The 15,105-nt window shown below is 39.0% G+C and overlaps 1 protein-coding gene across 2 annotated transcripts in view; it reads left to right on the plus strand.

Annotated features, from left to right (window-relative positions):
- LOC130914572 (ATP-dependent translocase ABCB1-like) overlaps nt 1–9,292 on the plus strand; it is a 51,901-nt gene extending 42,609 nt beyond the window's left edge. For both annotated transcript variants that reach the window (XM_057833885.1, XM_057833886.1), the window contains exon 29: nt 58–9,292. In XM_057833885.1, coding sequence (XP_057689868.1) covers nt 58–264 — 207 coding nt within the window. In that variant the 3' untranslated portion in view covers nt 265–9,292. The remainder of the gene's footprint in view (nt 1–57) is intronic.
- Nucleotides 9,293–15,105: the final 5,813 nt, after the last annotated feature.

Genomic DNA, 15,105 nt, shown 5'->3' on the forward strand with positions numbered 1-15,105 from the left:
CCACAATTGGCTGTCTTATTATTTGACTTTTGTGCTCTCTATTTTTGCTTGATCCAGGTGGTACAAGAGGCCTTGGACAAAGCCAGGCAGGGCAGGACGTGTATTGTTGTCGCCCACCGTCTCTCCACCATCCAAAATGCAGACTGCATTGCTGTCTTTAAGGGAGGGGTCGTTGTCGAACAAGGGACACACCAGCAGTTGCTAGCCAAAAAGGGAGTCTACCACATGCTGGTCACCACTCAGATGGGCCATGAGGGGGTTTAAGCTGATCACTTTGTTTCTACAGGTCTGCAAAGGCAGACTACATTTTGTATTTTTTGTTTAGTCACTGACGTTTTGAATGTACTGTCCTAGCATTGGCATAAGTGTTGTGTCCATTAGCTCAAACTAATTTGATTCTCGTCTATGAAAGGGACACTTAAGCTAGCGGTTTTTAGTTTCTGTCATTTTTTTTTTTTTTAAATGAGTGTCTTAAGCCCCTTTCAGACAACGCTGAACTCCGGTTAAATGCCGGGATTTAAACGGGTTACGCTTATGCAGATTACGACTCAAAAAAGCAATGTAGTTACTTTACTGATTACTTTATTATCAAAGTAAGTAAGTTACTTAAAACATAATTTATCAGTTACTTTTTATCATTTTTTCCTCCCTTTGGCTAATCAACATAAGAATGACAACAGAAAAATGTCTTTGCTTGTAATTGAATTTTTCACATAAGTCTTAGTCTTCGAGGTAGCGGGGGTTTAATTAGTCGATGAAGTTGATTTCAACCGCGCTAGTTTAGCTATTCCGGAGCCCTGAAACTAACAAATAACTGTCATAAACAGGGGTGCACATAATTTTTTTGCCCAGGTTCTCGGAGGAGGACCTGGAGATGTGACTTGGTCCTCATTGAGCTTGAGAGCCGACCCGCCTGATGCGATAAATTTATGACAAGCTTTACTTAGAGCCAATTAACTTTAATTAATTATATTAACAATTAATGCTTGATTAACATCAACTGGCACAACAAAATTGCCATTACTTTGAAGTGAAATGTAAAGAAATAAAAAGCACCAATTCAAAATAAAGGGCATTATGCCATTCCCACATTAACTCCAAGCCTTTTTAAAAGTGGGATGTCCTCCTCATAAGACATCATTGAACGTGCATGTTTAGCTTTGTAAAATGCGAGCAAAAACACGTTTGTCAGTGCATATCGCTGTTCATTACCTTTATTCCGCCCTATTCCGCCACTTGTCCATAGTGCGAGTGGGGTCCTGTCTGACATCGATAGTTTGCTTAATTGCCACATGCTCTGTTTTTTTCGTGCTTTTCAAAGTTTGGATGGCTGAAATTCTTTGACCCTACATAAAATGCACTGCTCTTATCGGCGACATTGGGATTCTCACGCCGCATTTCCGTGTGAGCATCATTTGCTTCTAGCCATGGTACCTCCTGTAGCCAATTTTCAGCAAAAGTCCTTTTTTTCGGTAGCTCCGGTGACGTCTCTGTCGTCTGTCTGTCTTTTGACGGGGGTGGGGGAACACGGAAGTAATTACTCAGTGTGGCCTGCCTCTTCGACATTTTGAGAAGTTATTTTCTCGTGTCCGCCGCAAATAAAGTGGTCAGCCATCGGTACGCAAAAGCGTATGGAAGCCGTTGAGGGCCAGCGCGTTTGTCTACGTCCAGTACGCATGCGCGCATGCGGACCACTTATGTGCACCCCTGGTCATAAATAATAATAATAAATAATAATAATGTAATAAATTCTGAACTTTTTAAATAAAGACCTAGCCGTTAAAATGCTGTCTATAAAAGTTGTAAGGCAATAAAACAAACAACAAAAATGAATGAAATGAACAAGAATCCTTCAGTTAATGAGTCTATATTATTTTTCGGACAGATCATGTGACTGGCACCTTAGAGACAGTCCTTTGCTTTGCTTAGCCAAAACTACAGCTGAGGAGGCAAGATGGATATTAAAAAATTTCTTCAAACCTAAGCTTTCAAAAGCTTCAACAACAACTGAGCTTGAACCGAGGATTGAACACGAACAGTATCTGGATATACAAAGTACAGGCCAAAGGTTTGGACACACCTCATTCAATACAATACAAATAATCGTCCCACCTCCATTGAAAAGGCAACAAATTCCACTTATTTACCCTGATAAGAAATACCTGTGAAGTGAAAACCTTTTCAGGTGTCTGTATCTTGAAGCTCATTGAGAGAGTGCCAAAAGTGTGCAAAAAAGTAATACAAGCAACTTACTTTGAAGAAAGTATAATGTAAAACCTGTTATTAGTTATTTTGCTTTTTCTTTTCTTTTTTTTTCTAATTACAGTAACGCGCTACTTAGTAACACGTCAGTGACAACACTGCCCTAATAGCTGAAATTTCCCAGTCGACTGACGCTGACATTAACCGGGTTGCATCCTAGTACAGTGGAATGATAAAGGATCTGAACCTCTTGGAATTTCTCACATTTCTGCATAAAATCACCAAATCTTTGTCAGAATCACACAGATGAAAAAACTGTCTGCTTTAACTAAAACCACCCAAACGTTTATAGGTTTTCATATTTTAATGAGGATAGTATGCAAACAATGACCGGGGGGGGGGGGTGTAAGTGAACCATCACATTTACTATTTTGTGCCCCCTGCCCCCTCCCTTTGGCAGCAATAACTTCAACCAGACGCTTCCAAATGAGCTGCAAATCAGTTTGGCACATCGATCAGGACTAATCTTGGCTACAAAACTGCTGTAGTTCAGTCAGATTCCTTAGATGTCTGGCATGAATTGCTGTCTTTTGGTCATTCCACAGCATCTCAATGGGGTTCAAGTCTGGACTTTGACCTGGCCACTCCAGAAAGTGTATTTTGTTCTTCTGAAACCATTCTGAAGTTGATTTACTTCTGTTTTTTTTGGATCGTTGTCTTGTTGCAGCATCCATTTTCTTTTTAGCTTCAACTGTCTGACAGATGGCTTAAGGTTTTCCTGCAAAACATCCTGATAAACTTTTTAATTTATTCTTCCATTAATGATTGCAAGTCGTCCAGGCCCTGAGGAGGCAAAACAGCCCCAAATCATGATGCTCCCTCCACCATGCTTCACGGTGGGGATGAGGTGTTGATGTTGTTGAATTGTTCCATTTTTTTTCCTCCACACAACGTTGTGTCTTACTCCCAAACAATTCAACTGTGGTTTCATCAGTCCACAAAATATTTTGCCCAAACTTCTGTGTAGTGTCTAAGTGCCTTTTTGCAAACATTAAACGAGCAACAATGTTTTTTTTTAGACAGCAGTGGCTTCCTCCGTGGAGTCCTCCCATGATCACCATTCTTGGCCATAGTTAGTTTTACACATAGTTGATGTGTGCACAGAAATACTGGACTGTGCCAGTGATTTCTGTAAGTCTTTAGCAGACACATTAGGGTTCTTTTTTACCTTTGACCATTCTGCGCTCAACTCTTCGCGTCATCTTTGGTGGACGGCAACAGTGCCAAACTCTCTCCATTTGTAGACAACTTCTCTGACTGTAGATTGATGAACATCCAGACTTTTATAGATGCTTTTGTATACTTTCCCTGTGAAGGGAATAGTTACCTTTCTCTCACACACCATATAACTGTTTGCATTGCTCTAACACACGTAACATAATCAATCAGGGAATAGTATCATTTCTCATATTTACTGTAGGATAGTTTATATTACTCTAACACACCTAATATAAAATAAATAGCACTTACACCATAGTTTAATGAAAAGAAGCAGAATAGAGGATACACAACGCCATCTTATCACAGAAGCCCAACACGTCATGAGCAAGATTGACGCACCAACTCTTGCAATCACTTCTCCCAGGCATTCCAGGACAAAGAGCAGGGCGCTCTGTCCTAAAACAAGTAGTATTGCCCAACCAGGATAACAAGTTGATAGCGCGGGCGCCTTGGACGTCAAGACCTGCATCGCTCACCGTGGCAACCACGTCCCAGCCACAAAGGATGACTCACGAACCTGACCTGCCACAGAGGGATGATTCCAAGACAACACCCAGCCATGCCTTCGGCCCTGCCCACTCCACCGCAGCTTTCAAAAAGAAGTGAACATTTAGATAACACTGTCGCTGCTCGGGAACATTCCAATGTGCCCGTTGTTTTGCGGACCTTGGATCTGACACTGCCTCTCCGTCGTCGGGGCGAATTCCTTCACCAGCTTTATACAAATCAACAATCCTTGATCACAGGTCTTCAGTTTTATAGTGGGCAAGGCAGCTTTAAAGCACTCGTCAGTGATTGGGTGCACACCTGACTTGAAAGAGCAATTTTTTCCCCCAAACAATTTAAGTCTCCTTAGCCAAAGGGTTCACTTACATATTTTTCCCGCTTCTGTCATTGTTTGCATGCTATTTTCATTAAAATATGAAAACCTATAAATGTTTGGATCACAATTATCAACATGCCAACCTGGAAAGATAGCTAAATTAAACAGGAAACCTAATGAAATGAAATTGCTACTGGGTCTTAGAGTCAAGTAAGGGACAGTCCATCGTCTTTGGAAATGTGTGGTCTATTTTGTTGCCGATGCCGATCTCTCCCCCTGCCCTCACCGTACAGAAAGCGGCGACTTGCCAACACTGGGACAAGTCTGAAAGTGTCCAACGTGGGTAATTCCCAGTACATCTCCCTATAGCTGAAAGCCATGACACGAATAAATCCCGCGTAACCTTACACAGGAATTTAGCGGCATATAAGTCTGAAAGGGGCTTTAGAGTGCTTTTCCTTTAATCATTTTTAAAGTATAGAATTTTTTCCCCTCTTGTTGCTGCTCATTAGACCTGGTGGGATGACAACTCAGGGGTGGAGAAAAAAAAAACAGTCATCACTGCATGGTCTGGTCTCACTTAGCTACAGGTAGTTAAACGGGGAAGCTCCCTTACCAAACACTTCAGTTTAAGATATAAAGGGCATGCAAATTTTAGCATATTATTTTGTCATGATGCTGGTATAAAGAAAACAATGTCAGTACTATTTATATCAAGGAAAAAAAGAGATGGACAGCTTTTCGTTCTGTCACATTAAAGGGAAGATTTTAGAGTTTTGAAACTTGAAGAATGGTTTGAATGGTGCCTCATGTAACCAATTCTGCCTCTTTTGGGTCCGACCTAAAAAGTTGCACTCATGACTGACATGTCACGAGACAATGAATGTGCAATGTTTTTGCTAAATAGACAGAAAATGTCAAGTTTCAGCATAATAGCATTTCTTGGTAAGATGCTGAGACAGCATTTAGGGCTGCCACGTACTTAGAGGCATAAAAATTCCTTCAGAAAAATATCAAAATCTTTGAAATTACTTGAAATATGTTATTTGAAAATGGCCAGAAGGCCTGCTAGGTTTTATGTATGTACATACCTGAAGGAACAGCAGACTGATTATCTTTTTAATTAATCAAAATAAGCTATTTCCAAACATCTGCTTTTTCTTGGGAAAACAGTGCTACAAAGTTGCACAGTATTCATAGTCCGTTTCTCAATACATAACGATTTTTCGGTCTATAAGTCGCAGTTTTTTTTCCCATAGTTTGGCTGGGGGTGCGACATATTCAGGAGCGACTTATTAATTCACATGTTATTTTGGTGTTTTGGAGTGACACGAATGGTTTGGTGAACTTGTTCAATCAATCAATCAATCAACTTTATTTGTATAGCACATTTAAAAATCCGCCAAGGAGACCAAAGTGCTTTACATAGCAAAACACAGCAAAATAAGTCAACTTTGAAAGATAAAACAAACACATAAAATAAAATAAATAAAAGACGAGGTCATAAACTGTCATTGCACATTAAAAGCTGACGAAAAATAAAATGTTTTAAGACGTGATTTAAAATCCGTAAGTGAGGGGGCCTGTCTAATAGTAAGTGGTAATTGGTTCCACAGCCTGGGCGCCATCACCGCAAATGCACGGTCACCCCTAAGCTTCAGCCTTGATCTTGGGACTACTAGAAGCAGGTGGTCAGCTGATCTGAGGGTTCTGGTTGGACTGTAAGGCTGAAGCAGTTCTGACAAATATGGCGGCGCAAGATTATTCAAACATTTAAAAACAAATAATAATATCTTAAAATGTATTCGGTAATGTACCGGGAGCCAGTGAAGAGATGCTAAAATTGGGGTGATATGTTCACGCCTGCGGGTTCTAGTTAGGAGTCGAGCAGCAGAGTTTTGTACAAGTTGCAGACGGGCCAGTGCCGCCTGACCGACACCTGCATACAAAGAATTACCGTAATCCAGCCGAGTTGTGACAAAAGCATGAATCAATTTTTCCATATCAGAGCGTGAAACAATAGATTTCACCTTAGCAATCTGGCGAAGCTGATAAAAACAGTCCCGAACAACACAAGAAATCTGCTTCTCCGATTTAAAATCAGCATCAAATTGGACCCCTAGATTTTTGACATAATTCTTAAGAAACGGAGACAATGAACCGAGGTCAACATTCAGGGAGGCCTGGCTACTCGGTTTGAACACCATGACTTCAGACTTACTGTCATTCAAACTTAAAAAATTACATGAGAGCCACGACTTTATATCGTTGAGGCATTCAATAAGTTGACAGAAAGTGCCATTCTGCGCCAATGGAAAATAGATCTGACAGTCATCAGCATACAAATGAAATGAAACACCATGTTTTCTAAAAACAGAACCAAGAGGCAATAAATAAAGTGAAAATAAAAGAGGGCCGAGAACAGATCCCTGGGGAACCCCATGTGGAAGCGATGCCTTTTTGGACATGAAATTGCCCATTTTCACACAAAAACTCCGTTCATTTAGGTAAGACTTAAACCATTCAAGAGCGACACCTTGAATACCCACACTGTGTTCAAGACGAGAAATTAAAATCTGATGGTCTACGGTATCAAATGCTGCAGATAAATCCAAAAGAACTAAAACATGTTAGCATGTTCTTTATGCTAAAGTTATCTGAATAATAACTAATATCTATCTAATATTAGATATTAACTAATATCTGGGAGTTAACTCATTAACTCCCAGCCATTTTCACCGGAGCAAGGCCCTTCGCTCCCGGCCGTTTTACTGGATTTTGACAGATTTTGCAAGGCCCACAGAAAATTCTGTTCTATTGCTATATAAACATGGAACCCACTGAAAGAAAGATTACGCTCTTCTTTCAGCAGAAAAAAAAAATCCATATCTTTTTCCATTCTTTAGAAATCAGCATTAAAAAATAGCTTAATTTGAGCAATTTTCCAATTTCTGATGAAAAAATTGAGAAAATGAGCTTTTTGTGAAAGCATACATTTCAAACATAACTTTGACCTATACACAGCTATTTTTTGCTTTAGTTACGTCCCAAACATTTGAATAATGTTTTCCTTTTACAAAATAAGATAAACAACAAGAAAAATAGAGCTTTTGATAGCAAAGTAACAATTTATTTACACATAACTAACTGAACGATGACTCTGTTATGGCCACGACAGTCGATTAAACTTTTTCCTTATCGCCGTCTGTCTCATAAAGATATTTTTTTTTTAGTTTCTGCGGGCTTTGCTCGCGAGCAGCACAGGCTCAAAGACATCGTCCACTGCACTAGTGGTCCAGGTCGTTGTGCTCTGTCGTCCAGCGCCTTGCATCCCGGGCGTCCTACCGATTGTTCTGCTCGGTCGTCCGCCACCTGGCATCCATTCAGTTTATTCCGCCGGTGCCCGGCTGGGCGGCTCGGCAGTTCATTGCTGTTGAATCGGGTTGCGGGTCTTACCAAATGCGCTACTACCCTCCAGTGGCCAGTTTTATTGCTTTAAAATGGATTTTCAGCTTTGTGCTTTAGAGCTAGATTGAATCACGACCCAGAGATGCCTTTTTGGGGAAAAAAAAACGTAAAAGACGTAGAAATACATCTTTGGGACACTGAAACAATTAAAAATAGAACGTATTTATATGTTTTTGGGAGCAAATGAGTTAATAGCCGTTACGTTAACATACCGGCCACGTTCGCATTTTGTTGTTCATCAATCATTTAACATTATCATATTGTACACTTATTTAGAATATGGTTCTCTATTGTATTTTTTATTTTAAATTGCCTTTCAAGATGACCTATCTGTTCTTTGTGTTTGATTTTTTTTTTTTTTTTTTTTTTTTTTTTTAAGTAAATTTCCCCAAAAAATGCAACTTATACTCCAGGGTGACTTATATATGTTTTCCTCTTCATTGGCCATTTTATGGCTGGTGCGATTTATACTCAGGTGCGACTTATAGTCCGAAAAATATGTTACATAATTTATGGGTCCAATGTACCATTTACAGTTAAAATGCAATAGCAAAGTAATTGAATCGCAAATAGTGAGTACGCTAATATTTAAGGAATTGCTTGTGGCAGCCCTAATAGTATTAGCACTATAACAAAGCTGACGTTGCCCATGGCTGCTTTTTTGGTAGCGTAACTTGAAGGTAAATGATGCTCACAATACAGCAATTTTTGAACCTTTTTGGGGTACTGTACAATCAAATAAAAATCAAAAGTGATAAACTTAGAGCAGAAATATTGCTTCTAATCTGAATACTCTGCTGCTGCTGCCATCACTGGAGTGATAGAATGACAAAAACATTGACATCTGCCATGAGCGTTGGGGTTATTGGTTGACAAAAATACTAATCCAGGCCTTTGGCCAAATTCATACCATTCATGTGTTAAGTGTGTGCAGAACTGCAAACTTCCTTTTTAAGCATCCAAAAATGTATTCATTGTACAGCACAACTGTTTTCTCGTATAATTTCCAGGAAAGTCTTAGTTTTACAGTTATTACTGCGTGATGTAATGGTTTAAAAAAGAAAAAAATACTGCATTTAAGTTGAATTCAGAACTCAAAGAAAAATGTGCAGGTAATCTGCAACTTTTTGTGTTTCAACATGGTTCAGCTCAAAATAGGAGTGGGAACCTCTTGGTACCTCACGATACGATTTGCGGTACAAAGCTCACGATAATGATCTGATGATATGGCAATACAGTGGTCAAGAAATCATTCTAGGATATTCTACAAACAACTATTAAACAGAAAAACAGAATTTGAATGAGTTTATCATTAGTAGACGTACAATCCATTTGAACTGGGAGGGTGGCAGCGAATAAACATTCTTTCATTCGCTGCCATCCCTCCCACTTCAAATGAATTGAATGTCTATGGTTGTCAGTGGCAGCCAATGTCAGGCAACGAGGTAATTTTGGGCCATTTAAGGTCATTTACCTGTTCATTTTCAGTTACTTCCTGTTGATTTTGGGGTATTTTATGGGTCTCTTCCTAGTCTTCTACCACGGAATCACCCAAATGAATAGGCAGTGACTCAAACTCAACAGGAAATGACCTGTAAATGCCCTAAAATGAACAGCAAGTGACCTGCAAATCCCCTGAAAATCAGACAGAATGACTGTGAATGCTCTGGTTTCGGATGAACGAATGTTCCCAGTAGGGTTGGGCATCGTTTGAAATTGAACGATTCGGGTTCAGATTCTGATTTCACGTTTCGATTTCACGTTTCGATTCCGGTTCCGAACGATTCTCGATTCCGATTCTTTTAAGAGGCATGGTTTTAAAAAAAAAATAAAAAATGCAGGGTAAAAAAAAATGCATCGTTTATATTAGTCTTAACTTCTCGATGATTTTTTTAAAATGAAAATGAACTTCTCACGGGGCTAATTTGAACTCTCTATAAATATTAGTCTTTGAGCTGGAGCAATTTTTTCCCGCTCGGTGCTCAGGGCATCGAAACGAGGAATCGAAATTTAAAAGTTCGAACGATTCCGGGAGCATCGGAATGTTAGAACCGGTTCCCATCGATGCTCGATGCCCAACCCTAGAACATTCCCAGTCTAAATGGATTGGGCGTCGAGCACCATCAATATAGCCTTAGAGTTAACTGAGACGCTATTATGGTGGAAGATTTTGGTAGCAACTTGTTGGTTCATTATTAATTTTTTTATTTTATTTTATTTTTTTAGACATTGACACCTTTTTAAAATGATATCTTGATTCTTGGCGGGAGCATATCGATAAGGGGTGTGACAAAATATCGAAATGTTGATATCGTGATACTTTGTATCCCAAAAGGTTATCGATATGCTCCTGTCAAGAATCGAGATATCGTTTTAAAAAGGTGTCAATTTAAAAAGAATAATTAAAAAGGCTGCCATTGACTGTGCTCGATGCCCAATCCATTTAGACTGGGAAGTGGGAACGTTGGTTCATTCAAAACCAGAGCATTCACAGTCATTCGGTCCGATTTTCGGGGCATTTACAGGTCACTTGCTCTTTATTTTAGGGCATTTACAGGTCATTTCCTATTGAGTTTGAGTCATTGCCTATTCATTTGGGTGATTTCCAGGTCACTTTCTGTTCTGTAACGCAAAATAAACAGCAAGTGATCCATAAAATATCCCCAAATCAACAGGAAGTAACTGAAAATCAACAGGTAAATCATCTTAAACGGCCCAAAATTACTCATTGCCTGGCATTGGCTGCCACTGACGGCCATAGACTTTCAATCCGTTTGAAGTGGGAGGGATGGCAGCTTCGTTCATTCGCTGCCACCCTCCCAGTTCAAATGGATTGGACGTCTACTAGTGATAAACTCATTCCAATTCACAGCAGAAGCTTGTTTTTCTGTTTATTAGTTTTTTTGTAGAATATCCTTGAAGGATTTCCTGACCAATGTATCGAAAATCGTATTGCTATATCGTCAGATCGTCGTTATCGTGAGCTTTGTATCGCGTATCGTATCGTGAGGTACCAAGAGGTTCCCATTCCTAATATCCTTTTGGGATACAAAGTATCACGATATATCACCATTTTGATATTTTGTCACACCCCTAGCTCAAATCATTAAAAGTTCAGGTTGACTTGTTGTTCTTGGCAGTGTTGTGACTAAGAAATAGTGCCTCATGACTAAGAGTGGAACTCTCTTACTGTTTATACCACTATGCCAGATATTGATAAAACTCTACATTTACTGCGCAATGTTAAAACGCAAATTGACAAGAATCTATCGCTGAGAATTAATACCGTGCAGCCATCTTTTTTCTTTATCTCCTATCTCTTTGATGGCTCAAGTGTATCCAAAATAAACTATTTGAATTTCCCTTTTTAACAAAAAAAAATCTGAAATCAGATGAAATTTCCAATTTAACTTTTCCTCGCAGACTCTTTTATTCATATGTGAGCCATCTACTTTGCACTGTCGAAACAATTTTGGATATTTTACAAATGATTTATGAAAAACCGATCGCGTCATAAAGAATTACCGTTTTGGCCCGATATTAGACGGCGTTTTTTGCATTGAAATAACACTGAAAAAGAGGGGGTCGTCTTATATTCGCGGCCTAGACATTATACCCATTCACGACGCTAGATGGCGCCAGATATCATTGAAGCGATTTTTTGTCATGACAGATCTCAGCTACTCTTTTTAGTTTAACCAGTTTGCATTATTTTATTGCAATGTTTTTCCTTATTCAGATTTGTTCCAAGACTACAGTTACAGTTGGACTTCACTTTGATGGTAAATGCAGTTATTGCAATGTTGTTGTTTTATCACAATAGTTTGGTTTATTTAAATTTCAAAAACCAGAAGCCATTCATTTACGAATGTGATTGCACTTTAGTTTACATATTTAAATGTTCAGATATTAAGATTTGAATGAGGCAAAATAACATGCTTTTTCTCTCAAATATATTGTTATAATCATTTGTTTCGAATGTACTGTAATTATTTTCTGTATACAAATTAATTTGGTGTTCAAAAAGTCTTTTTTTCAACCTTGAGTCTTGAAAAAGAGGGGGTCGTCTTATAATCAGGGCCGGCTAATCGGCCCAATACGGTACCTCTGCTCGAGTTTTCTTTTTTAAGCAAATCCAGCATAAAAATTGAAGAAACTGTTCGGTTAAAAGAAAAATAATGGGACAGGGTTCATAGTAAACAAGCTTGTTGTAACAATTGAAAGTAACACATTTAAAAACTGTTGCCAGCCATTCTTGTCATATAGTCCACGTTATGAAAGCACATTGTGTACATTTTGGAGAGGCTAAAATGCCTTTTCATTTGAACATTTTACTTCTAAGAATTTTAAATTATTAATACGTACATGATATTGCAGTAAAGTAATTGACACACTAACGGCTGCCCGCTTATGTGAAATGCAGTTCTAGGATTTTTCTGAAACGGGCCGAGAATGGGCCACATGTCGCTGCCATCTTTGTTCAGTGTTTGTTTTCGTCAACAAGGCAATATGCACATTATCATGCACGTGGTGGTAAAAAAAAACATCTTTGCTTGACACTGTCGAGTAGAAGTTTGTAACAATTCGTATTTAATCATACTGCGTGTAAGTAAGTACATGGAACAATAATTGTATTCACTTTTTTGAAAAGCCATTTTAAACACGAAAAGCAGCATTAATTTAGGATACACTAGAATAGGCCTGAACGATATTGGAAAAAACTATCATTGCAATTTTGGGGAGGGTTATGATACATTGTGATATCAAACTAGAAGAATTTTCACCGGATAGCTATGAATAGCTGTTTAGAATAAGCCTGAACGATATTGGAAAAAAAATCACATTGTGATTAATATTGCCAAGGCTCCACACTTACTTCTTGCATTGGTTGGACTGTTGCGCCTAACTTTTTTCTTAAGGTGCACCAGCACAAAATGTGGGCACACCCACATTTTTCATTGCATCACCTTTTAATGCCATACTTTTAATCACTCTCCATAACATATCATTCATCTCCTGAACTGCTTTTCCTCACAACGGTTGCGGGGGTGCTAGAGCGTATCACAGCTGTGTGTGTGACGCACAGCTGCACCGCTACCGTAGCGTCTCTCTCGCTTTTTGATGATGTAATTGATGCATGAATTCCGATTTGAGAGACTGGACCGTACAGACCGCCGCGACAGTCTGGAAAAATGTGGCCTAGATCGGATTTGAACCACATACGAAAGTGACCCAGATCGGATTTGAAATGGTCAAGTTCTATGCGACTTGTCACGGTCAGACCGTCAAATTAATGCCTCACTCGAGTCGGAAAAACATGAAAAAACTGGATTCGTGCATTAAGACCTGTAGTATGAACGTAGCCAAATTCACTCACGCTTTGACACTCACGCCTATCACTTACAAAGTGAATGAGTTGCCACAGCACACTTCAGACTGGGCTAGCGCTAGTGTGTAACAATCTTAACGATGATTAACACATTTGATTGTAGAGTTACCAGTCTTCTCTGGCCAGATCAAAGCTACAAACCTCTCAATCATCGTTAACATGAAATACCAAATGTCAGCTGCATTGGTGATTTAAAAAAAAAAACAGTTTGGTCGCACTGCTTAGGAAGAGGGAGGCTGTGGCACTGTTCGAGCATGAAGGAGAAAAACAAGTTGCAGCTTTAAAAATATATTAATATCGCATATCATTGCGATGCGAGTATTGCGCATCCGCACAATGTGATGACGATGTTCAAACCATACTGTATATCGTTCAGGCCTACTCTAGAGACATTCTCATTCACTCTCACTTCAGAAAAGGATTCACCGATTGCAATGTTTTGTGCTACAATGTGAACAGGGGTACTTCAGGAGCCATTCAAATTAGAAGTGGTGCAAGTTCCTCTGTGGCCCCACCCCTAAATCCACTAAACGAAGGAGCACTTTTCTTTTTTGGCAGTATCCTGAATGATGTCACTTCCTGACACCTACTAATTGTTCCTGTGGGGCATATTTATCCAAGTAACGCACTTGACATTGAACATAGGAACAGATATAGACTTCATAGTATATTGACAGGACGTGGACAAACAGCATCTTCCGTTGAAAATTCTTGTGAATAAATGCTTAAATCCCTGAATTCTTTATAGATATTGATGTAAAACAGTTTTGATTCTTGGTTACAAGCATAACAAAAACGAGCAGTTAGCATTTATTTTAGGTAAATATGTCGCTGGCACAATGCTATTCTGTTAGTAAATGTAGCGGCCGCCTTATGAAAACAAAGAGCTTTTTCCGTTGAAAATTCTTGTGAATAAATGCTTAAATCCTTAATTCTTTATAGACATGGATGTAAAACAGTCTCCATTCTTGGTTAAAAGCAAAAAAAAGATGTGCAGTTAGCATTTATTTTACGTAAATATTGCTGACTATGATGCTAGTCAGTAAGCAAATGTAGCGGCAGCCTTATGAAACAAAAAAGCTTTGTCTATTGAAAATTCTTGTGAATACATGCTTAAATCCCTGAATTCTTTATAGATATGGATATATAACAGTCTCGATTCTTGGTTTAAAGCAAAAAAACAAACAAACAAACGTGCAGTTAGCATTTATTTTACATAAATATTGCAAACTATGACACCAATGCCGTAGCAGCTAATTTCTCCCATTGATTTTTTTTCACGTTTCAAAATGCACGCATGGTACGGAAAATACCCCAAACAAAATGAACCCTCGAACAAATCATTCCTGAGACAATTTTTCCTGTTTGTATGCGGTACAGCTTTTGTACTTGTTCAACCTAAATCCGGCGTTGGATCGCTGCATGTGTTTTGAGAATAACTGCGACCGACTGAAGCGGAGTGTAGGACGGCCCCCTACTTGAAAGCGTGGCGTAGTGTCTGAATCTGTCCCGTCAATATAATTATGAAGTCTATGGGACAGCAATAAAATGGTATTTTTCCCATTTTTCCTAAAAAGTCCAAATACAGTGCCTTGCAAAAGTATTCGGCCCCCTTGAACCTTGCAACCTTTCGCCACATTTCAGGCTTCAAACATAAAGATATAAAATTTTAATTTTTTGTCAAGAATCAACAACAAGTGGGACACAATCGTGAAGTGGAACAAAATTTATTGGATAATTTAAACTTTTTTAACAAATAAAAAACTGAAAAGTGGGGCGTGCAATATTATTCGGCCCCCTTGCGTTAATACTTTGTAGCGCCACCTTTTGCTCCAATTACAGCTGCAAGTCGCTTGGGGTATGTTTCTATCAGTTTTGCACATCGAGAGACTGACATTCTTGCCCATTCTTCCTTGCAAAACAGCTCGAGCTCAGTGAGGCT

This window comes from Corythoichthys intestinalis, chromosome 4 (genome assembly GCF_030265065.1).
Source record: "Corythoichthys intestinalis isolate RoL2023-P3 chromosome 4, ASM3026506v1, whole genome shotgun sequence".
Taxonomy (NCBI): Eukaryota; Metazoa; Chordata; class Actinopteri; order Syngnathiformes; family Syngnathidae; genus Corythoichthys; species Corythoichthys intestinalis.